Below are 10169 nucleotides of genomic sequence, written 5' to 3' on the forward strand. Positions count from 1 at the left end.
TAGACATTAAAAATGATATTACAACTGACGATAAACCTGCTCCTATAAAGACAGAAATTAATAATTAATATGATATTGTAGATGATTACACGCAATTTAGGATATATATTTCGAAGATGCTCGAGGTAAAATTACAACTTTAAAGCGCTCAAATTTCCGCAATAAAGAATAAAAATAAGTAAATATCATTAATATAATAATTAATTAGTAATTAAAAATAAGTAATTATTATTAATATAGTTCGTAATATGCAAAACAATAGGTCAAAAACAAGGTCAACAACGAGAGCTAATTTAGGGTGTCGATTAAAATATAATTGTAAAAAATAATCTTTATTTACGAAAATGGTAATAATCCTGAACGTTTCGATTGCATCATAGTTCTTTATCAGAAAATCTTTATCTTTTATCTTCATTAAAATATTTGTAAAAAATAAATAGATATTAAATTAAATTATTATGACAGACGATAAGGCCGGTATTCATAGTTAATTCTTATATTTAAGACTATCTTAAGTATATAAGTCTTAAGATTAAGTAACAAGCTAATCGTAAGGTCGTACTAGTGTTTTAACACGTTACTTAAAAAGGTCTTAAGTATATCAGTAGTATTAAGATTAAGTCGTGAGCCAATCATAGAGCCGTATTAACATTTTAAAACATTATTTAAGACGGTCTTAAATATAAGAATCAACTACAAATGTCATCTGTCAATAATTAAAAATAAAGATACCTAAATTAGAACGTGATAAGAGACCAACATCGAGATTAAAAGTGCGCAAACACATGGCAGCACAAACATTATATGAAATAACCAATAAATTATGAAAGTCAAAAGATAAAAATAAAATGTGTATAAATGATTGTTTTTAATTCATGTTTTTAAAATTTAATAAATAAAAAAATATAGAGTAGTCAGCCAACGAAATAAAATATAAAAAATCTGTTCGTCGTTCGGCGACGAGAACGGGTTTAGTCCAGGTAATAAAATTGTATTTTATTAAAAGGAAAAAAAGAGACCAAGTCAATAATAAAAAGAGATCTATAAAGATAGAATGACGCTAAGAGGATAAAACAGCGATAATTTTAATCCTATTCACTCAATTGTTCTTTTCAAGTTAAGCACGTTTCCAGTCAACGTATTTTACGACGCTGTAAAAATGAGCGCGTGAGAAGTTTTTATCAAATAGTCGTTAGAGATTTAATCGGCAATCTGTCACATCGCGACTCTTATCCATTTACCTTTCAACAATGGACATACTTGACCCAGGGCTCCGATTGGGCCGCGACGAGTGAATTGTCCGATGCTGAGCTCCATGTACAGCAATGGTACTCCACATACCACGAGTATTAAAAAGTAAGGCACGAGGAACACGCCTGAAACGATGCGATCGAAATAAGTGAGGTTCCCCCAACATTAAGCATATACACGAAAAGAATGATTTTGCTGAAATATCTAAAAATTTAGCTAGACACAGATCTGAAAATAATTTTGTTGGTCTATCATATCTAAAAATAATTATATAGGAAACTCAAGCATAATGAACAATACTTTAATGAGCAAAAACTTTTGATGTTCTAACAACAAACTCGAGCATCTTACCTAATTATTTTTAGATCTGATAGATCAACAAAATTATTTTCAGATCTGTGTCTAGCTAAATTTTTAGATATTTCAGCAAAACCGTTCTTTTCGTGTATAACTGTAAAGAACAATGATGGTCTTCCTCCAAAAAAAAAAAAAAAGGATTAATCTAGTTAGTGGGAGATACAGGTCTCGCCCAGCGTTTCGCTAAACCAAGGTTCGCGCGTGTACGTAATAAGTGCCTCGACATTAATCATACTGTGGGTAGCGACAAGGTCACTGGATGTAACTCTTTATTCGCAATAAACGATGATCCGTAGCGGCGCTACGGATTACGACTTAATTTGACATCGAGCATTTAGCTGCCGCGAGAACGGGAGAGGTGACGATTAGTCAGCTGTTGGCAAGTTTCCTTCCACTGTTCAAACGCTGATACAGCTTTCCGAGCGCACGAATCGTATTGTCGCGCTTACAGATACTACTTATTATTATTATAATTTAAACTCATTTTGTGTTATACAGATTTTTTAATATTTAGAACATTTTGATCCATTTGTATAAGTGTACGACAGTCACGCATGTACGATAATTTCTTTTACACCTCGCGGAAAGATGTAAATTTATCCCAATCTCGACGGAACGCTATACAACACGTCGCGAGTATAAATCATACAGCGTTATCCGATCTGTTTTTCTCCGTCGCTTCAATCCGAGCCGAACAACGACACGAATGACAGTTTTCATTTAGTTCGCTGCAGACGATATAATATACGCGATCACACACTCCAAATAAATTATCGATATTAAACGAGAATGCCGGAGATAACAGTCGGAGCCGATTTAATGTGACATATCAATAATGATTACGAGCGATTTAATTTCTGGCGAAAATCCAATCGCGTCGTATTACAAGGCGGATAATGACGCACACTCGCATTAATATTGTTACAGTTATTTACTATAGTATCGTCTTTATCACGAAAATGCAATTTAGTATCGCAGTAACAATGAATATCGGAACGTACATCTCGCGTGCGCAAGTAGAACCGCATTATTTCCCCTGATTTTCCGGTCTTCCGTTTAATATGTGATTTTGCAAAATTATGCACTGTATTTTTACATCAGTACTATGTGCTATTTGTATAACGAATTAACTTGCCCATGCATAGGCTGTTGAAATTACAGAGTAGTTTCCAGCTCATTATAAGCATGGAAATATATTACACAAAAAGTTACAATTAAATAAAGATGTTCTGTAATATTCTACAAATGGAAATAACTTTTATAAGACGCTACACTTTTTATTAGCGATCTTTTAATTAATTAAATTAATTTAAAAATAATAATAATAAATAAATGACACTTAATTAATTTAAAAATAATCTTTGTCCCTCTCTCTTCTCACTTTTCTGGCGAATCTAATTATCCTACACGAAAAGAACTATTTTGCTGAAGTATTTAAAAATTTAGCCAAATACAGATCTGAAAATAATTTTGTTGGATTATCAAAATAATTATATAAGACGCTTAAATTAGTTGTTAGAATGTCAAAACTTTTCTGCAACGTTGCTCATCATATTTGAATTTCTTATATAATTGATATAAAATTGATATAAAATTCTTATAAAATTGATATAGTGAACAAAATTATTTCCGTTCTGTATATGTATCTAAATTTTTAGATATTTTAACAAAAAATTCTTTCCTTGTATATTCTTATTTATATTATAATAAACTACGTTCAAGATATAAGTCTTAACTGTGAAGACAGAATAAAAAGTTATAACACGATCAAATAAACGTCGAAATTATGTCTAGATATCAGAGTGTGCGGTGAAGATCACATGTATGACACACGATCGACGCGCTTGTCTGATAAAAGTGAGAGATCTCTAATCCATTTTGATCTCCTCAATCTTCGCGCAAATTTAGATCGACGTCTTCCGAGCGAAACAATAAATCATTTCAATCGTCTAAATCGGATCGCGTTATCCGAGCCGGTTTTCCGGCTCTTCAATTTAAACCGGTAGAGCATGTAGCACCGAGATGTGATACTCGGCCGATTATTTCCACACCGGTGTCATTGAAATCATTTACCGCGCCCGGCGGCGTAAGCCGTGTTCCAGCAAGGTCATGTATCAAGTTCCGCGAGCGAATTGCGCCACGCATCCGGGCTCCGGATGCTTCCAGACTTTGAAAATTACCGGCAACACGATACGCGGTCACGTTGCCGGGATTGCGAGAGAGCTCGCCGCGTTGCCCTGAATCCAAAGCTCGGCTTACGCAAGACGTCGCGATTTTCACATAGAAGCCGCCTCAATTTGTTCCTTTCGCGACGGGGTGTAATTTTTTCCTCGTACTGCAAGCGCGCGATTTTTATTTGATAATACTCTTTCTACATACACACACGCAAGAAGAGTATTATTGGCTATAATTCAATACGTGCAACAATTTATCGTTTACGATTCGCCACGTTTTCACATTGTGTTATTCCCGCGATAAAACGTAGGAAGAATAGAAAGAAATGCTTAACGAATGTTTTTAAAGGGAAACGAAAAGAAATTTCACGGCGTTTCGGAGTTGCTTAAATAAGCTGCTCCGAGCGTGTAAAAATTGGAGGATAATATCACGGATTCTGATTGCTCCGTCAGCTGTTTCGACACTGACGTATTTCGCAACGTGCAAAATAATCGCGTGCTCTTATCACGACAATGCTAATCGTGGCGAACACATAGCGATTGTGTGTCTGCTCATTTGACATCTGCTTTATTTTTTCGACCTTATAACTGCAGGCAACTGCGTGAACTCTTTTCTTTTCTTTTTTTTCCCCTCTTCTCTCTCTCTCTCTCTCTCGCTCTTTTGTATATCTTGTAAGACTTCTTTCACACTTCGTAAAACTGGATATTCTCGTCACGATTACGCGTAATTTACGTAATAGATTCATGCATTTATCGTGAGACTCACCGCCACCACTTTTGTAGCACAAGTAAGGAAATCTCCAGACGTTACCGAGACCGACGGAGTAGCCTATACAGGCGAGAACAAATTCCATTTTATTCGCCCAGTGAAGCCTCCTAGGCTGCCGATAATCGCCGGAATCGTACGCGTCCAAATCGTCATAGCTGGTGCACGTAGAAACGTCATCCTCGAAACTGCAAAAATGCAACGCACGACGTCAAGCTTTTATATTACAAATGTAGCCGGTGCTCGAACGAAAGACATCTACAGCGTGGAATGCGAAAGAAAAATTGAGAGAGCACCGAGAAAAATGTTACGAGTTATGACAGTTTAATGGAAAAACAGCAATAAGCGTTTTATTAAATATTTCGTCAGGTGAATAATATAATTTAATCTTCGTATCGTGAAGTGGAAGGATATCACTTGCGGGCAGTACGTCTCTATATAAATTCCCTCAAAACAATAGATCAGCAAAGGATCATTACTATCGTGACGACTCTTTCAAGTGCTTAACGATTTCGCGCTTCGTATTATGCACCTACGGAAACTGTATTACAATGCCTAATGCATTGTAAAAATTTATTTGACGGAAAATCACACAAAGGCGCATCACGTGTCAGCCGTGCTTTACGGGTGCATTTGCATGACGCGCGTTCACATAAAGTCCAATGGCGACCATTAAATATTCATCGTCATTGTTTATACAGTGGTCGATTTCGAGCGTCATAACGTGACGTACCGATTAGCGACGGTAACAGTCCATGTATTACGCGAAATATCATAGGATCGTCAATTATACCTTCGCCGATTCCGCTCGCGTTTGCGTTCACGGGCGACGGGTGCACGCAAACGAACGAGAGCCAATACCGGAAAGAATCCAGTCGGTGTTACCGTGATAAAAGCGTCGCGTGAAATAGTATGGAACATAAAAACCGACTTTTGCGCGGTGCATTATGTAAGCGTCGGGATCGAGGAATTTTTATGCGTTTATCGCGTAAATTCGTATACTTTACGGTGCGGTGAGCGTAGAAATGGTGTCAAGCCATGGGCGGCGGAGGGGCCAGGAAAGGGCGGTCGACAATGCTGAAAGATATACGCGACGCACCTGTGTACATTCCCGTTCGTTTCGCAACGGAAAACTAATATACCACGCCGCGGAAGCATCGCGGATACGATAATGCGCCTCGTATACGGCATGTCAGTAACTTTTTTTTTTTTAAAGAAGATATACGTATATGTCATCGTAAATGTGACGGTAACGAAGACGAGTGTCAGATGGCACCGATCGACAGAATTTTCGCATCGGAGAAGACAAGGACTAATTTGAGATGAATTATTGCATATTACGATTCGAAAGGTGATGCTAATAGATGTAATCGTATCGCATATTATTTGAGGACTTTGAGAAAAGTATTTCCGATTTCCCCTCTTTATTTCATATGCTGTAAAAAAATTTCATGTAACAACGATTATAGTGAATAATTTGGGACTTAAAGGTATATTTATATACATTCGAAGAAAATGCAACTTACAAATAAAAATATTTTTTCTAGTAAGTAAATATTTGCAAAAATAAATTAACAATTGATGAAAAGTAAATTTACAAATGATGTTAAGGCTCTTGACTATTTGCCGCGATCATATTGGACGTCGTTAAGCAATTTAAAAAATGAAATTTCTTGCATGCCATTTGTAAATAAAGAAAATTTAGGCGAAATAAAATAATGAGATCGCTTTAAAATACTTATAAAAATAGGCCAAAGCTCTCTCTATTCTTACCCCTCCCCTCTCTCGACAGTCAGTAAATAATCATAAAAAGCACGTGAAATAAAAATAGGCTTAACTTCACTTCATATGTCTTTATACTTTACATGCCTTTTACGACTATTTGCTGACTATCAAGGAAGAGTGGAGTAAGGATAGCTTTGAACTCATTTTTAAAAATATTTTAAAGCGATCTCAAATTTAGCTAAATACAGATCCGAAAATAATTTTGTTAAACTCTTGAAATAAATTAGATATTCAAGCTGATTTTTATAATAACCATAAATTTTCTGTTGTACTTTCACTTTGTTTGAGCGTTCTATATTATTTTGATAGTTTAAGAAAATTATTTTCAATCCTGTAACTCTAATTAAATTTTAAATATTTCATCAAAATCATTCTCTCTGTGCAGAGCACTCCGTTCTTTATTCGTGTTAACGATCTCATGAAGACGGGTATCGTTTTCACACACGGGAGACCTGTGTGCGCGCCGCTTCAAAAACGAGATGTGACAAGATCTAAATGTAGGACGACGATTACGGGTCGTTTCAAGCGCTGTCCCGTTTCAATGGAAGAAGCGGGACAGAATCGCAACAATATGTCACACCGCACAAGCACACCTACTTACAACAACCGGTGGGGTCTTACATTGTACACCTATTATCCACTTACGTCTTCGGGACGATACGCCGGAATTGCAGACCCTGGATGACGAGATCTGACGGCTTCGCGTCGAGCTTAGACGCGTAGCGCATCTCTCGTCACGTACGTAGAATCCGCCGCAGCCCGATGATAGACGAGGCCCTAATCAGAGCAATCGAAACCGGTCTAACTAGACCGGTCTAATTAATAGGTGAATTCAATTTTCGGTGACGGTAGATTCGTGTCTCGTGAGCGGAGACCGTTTTCGTACATATATAGCACATCGACGTTTGAACTCACCGAAATTATATCGGAAATTATACCGGTTTCGATCTCCCGACTCTAATTTACGGACACGAGGTGAATCTGATGCAGCAGCTTCCGCGCTTTAGAACAGGTAGCGACAAACGTTGATTAGAACTATCCGTGGCAAATTGAGAGCCAATTTCATCGACGCTGTCGATTAACTAACTTGACCCTTGCTCCTTTCCGGATCATAGTCCTGATTGCAATGCAGGTATGCAGTGTGAAAATTCTATCAACAGCAATTAATATTAGTTGATAGCGCGATCGATTCTAAACTGCATTTAAGGTGATCTGTATGGAAAATTGAATAGGTGTTCTAGAGTCAATTTTAGTAGCGAAAGCTTAAAAAAAGGATAAACGTAATTTCAATCTATTATTATTTATTTATTATATTTATTATTATTATATAATCTATTATATTACATAATTATTTCCATCTAACATATTTTAATCCTTCTACATTAAAATTTAATTTACTTATTTTCTACCTCACATTTTCTGTTCTTTAGATTTAAAAACTATAATCTAGAAAGGAACGGTAAATTTAGTTAACCTTTAATAATTGATGTAACTAACCTTGATTAGTGTAAAGAAATCGTGCTGCATCAACAAAGCGACAAAGCGAGGTGGCAAATTTGCAACTTGCGGTACAATTCACACGCATTAGGCAAGCAACTCCGGAACGTTTTCTTTATTGTTTGGAGATAATCGTCAAGATAGTTCTCGAACAATGTGCTCTCGAACTGCTTCGCGGAGCTCTCCGACTGAAGGTTATATCAGGCTACAGCTTCATTTTTATATGTCATGTAAAACGGTTCAGTTTATTTAGGATATTTACGCAAGATATTAGATCCTATGTGAGAAGCATATGGGCGACAGAGCTTTTATCACACAATTTAATCATGCTGCTAATTCACGATTATGATGTATTTTAGAATTGAAGATAAGGAACACGTCATACAAAGAAATAATCTAATTTAACGCGACGGGAAAATAATTTAAAATTCGACGATCGTCGATTGCCTCGATTGTGTTTGCCAATTTTTTAGATAAAATTGTCTCGATCATTTAGTGGAATTTAGGTGTTATCTCAAGTGAGAGCTATTATTTTTCTTAAAATAAATCTTGTCTCTGATAATTGTCACCCAATATATTATTTTCGTCACGTATGTCCTCATCAGACGCTGTGTAAATACGAAATTTTTGATTTTATACTTATATTATCACAAAACGGATGCTCTAATAACTATACTTAGGATGCGTTCCGAGTTACGCATGAAGCGCATGATGCATTAGTTGTCCTTGTTGTTCACCAAATAATAAAGAAGGATAAAACGATACATCACGCGCTTCATGCGCAACTCGGAACGCACCCATAGAAAGAACGATTTTGTTAAAATACCTAAAAATTTAGTTAAATCTGTGAAAATAATTTACAGTTTTGAAAATAATTTTATTGGATCATTCAAGTAATTATATAGAACGTTTAAATTGATGACAATGCTACAGAAAGTTTTAATATTCTAGTAACATGTTTAAACCTACACAATTATTTTAATGGTCCAAACAAAATTATTAAATCTGTATATACGTGACAAGAACAGTTTCACTAAAATATTTGAAAATTTAGCTATATAGATGCAGATTTGAAAATAATTTTATTGGACTATCAAAATAATTATGTAGGCTCTCAAACTGCTAAAATATCAAAATTTTTTGCAGCATTGATCATCATGCTCGAGATTTCTACGTAGTTATTTTGAACAAAATTATTTTCCGATCTGTATGTAGTTAAATTTTTACGTACTTTAGCAAAACCGTTTTTTCCATGTAGCATCATAATTATCTCTTTGAAGACTAATGCCTTTTTAAGGAAAAACGTTCCTCAAAGAAATAAAAGAAGAAATTCAGTGAGATTAATTGCGGTGAGATTAATCGCGTACTTCAGAAATAGCGACACAAGAATTGATTTCTATCTCTTCTGTTCGCGCCATCGAACTTCTGCATCTCGTTTTAAGAGATAAAACACGAACGTAACCTGATCGTTTTTTTTTTTTGTACAGACTTCGCTATTCGCTTTTGCACGAAAGCGTACTCACGTTCAAACGGGCACGCGTGCGCGCTATCACGTGGAACGTGATTCACGCGGCAGTTTCTTCGAAAGTACCGAGGCACAATCGTAGGCAATGTGTCTCACTTACGGTGGCGGATGTACCACGTTAAGCAGCTCCGACGGCGAAGTGGGAACTCTACGTATCGTGAGCTTCCGGCCGTCAGAAGAGCCCAAGCCGATCGACGCCAGAGATCTGATCGAGATCGTGTCGGGGAATGAGCGAGCCTGACTTCCGTTGTTCTCCGTGTACAGAGAGGCCCAGGTAGGTGATAATTGATGGCAGCAGGGACAGTACTGATGGTTCTCATCCATGCTGAAGGTTCTCGGCGAACGCACGTTGGCACAATAATGACGATAGTGCCGTGGATCAATGCTTCTGACGCTCGATCTGCCAGGGCTATGTAATCCGTTATCGCGATCCGAACTCGATCCGGAGTCAGCCTGATCAAACACCAGCCGTGGCTGCGGCCGCCGACGATGGCCTTTATCTCGAGGAATACTTTCGGGACTGTCGTCACGGCTGACCACCCTTTTGACATTGTTACCACTGGTGCTCGGCACAACAAGGATCTCATGTTTGGCGGTGTTCAGCAAATGACCTCTCTCCTCTTCTGAGGACCACTCAGCTTCGATCTCAGGGCGTTTTTGATGTTGACGGCGGATTCTGATCACGTCTGGATCCGCGTCGTCGGACACGTCGTCCTCTTCTTCGAGCATCGTGCTCATTTTACGCACGCAGCCGGCCTGTTTGCCGAGGAATTTACCGTGGGTAGCATCCCCGTGCTTCAGCAGGACGGACTTG

The 10169-nt window shown here is 37.3% G+C and overlaps 1 protein-coding gene across 1 annotated transcript in view; it reads right to left on the bottom strand.

Annotated features, from left to right (window-relative positions):
* The window catches only part of ine (solute carrier family 6 member inebriated), a 14373-nt gene extending 4210 nt beyond the window's left edge, over nucleotides 1-10163 (bottom strand). The window contains exons 1-4 of the mRNA XM_018447232.1: nucleotides 9456-10163; nucleotides 4549-4736; nucleotides 1242-1376; nucleotides 6-42 (exon numbers count right to left, since the gene is read on the bottom strand). Coding sequence (XP_018302734.1) covers nucleotides 6-42; nucleotides 1242-1376; nucleotides 4549-4736; nucleotides 9456-10093 — 998 coding nt within the window. The 5' untranslated portion in view covers nucleotides 10094-10163. The remainder of the gene's footprint in view (nucleotides 1-5; nucleotides 43-1241; nucleotides 1377-4548; nucleotides 4737-9455) is intronic.
* Between the last annotated feature and the right edge of the window lie 6 nt (nucleotides 10164-10169).

Source organism: Mycetomoellerius zeteki, unplaced genomic scaffold (assembly GCF_001594055.1).
Source record: "Mycetomoellerius zeteki isolate Tzet28-1 unplaced genomic scaffold, Tzet1.0 scaffold20, whole genome shotgun sequence".
Taxonomy (NCBI): Eukaryota; Metazoa; Arthropoda; class Insecta; order Hymenoptera; family Formicidae; genus Mycetomoellerius; species Mycetomoellerius zeteki.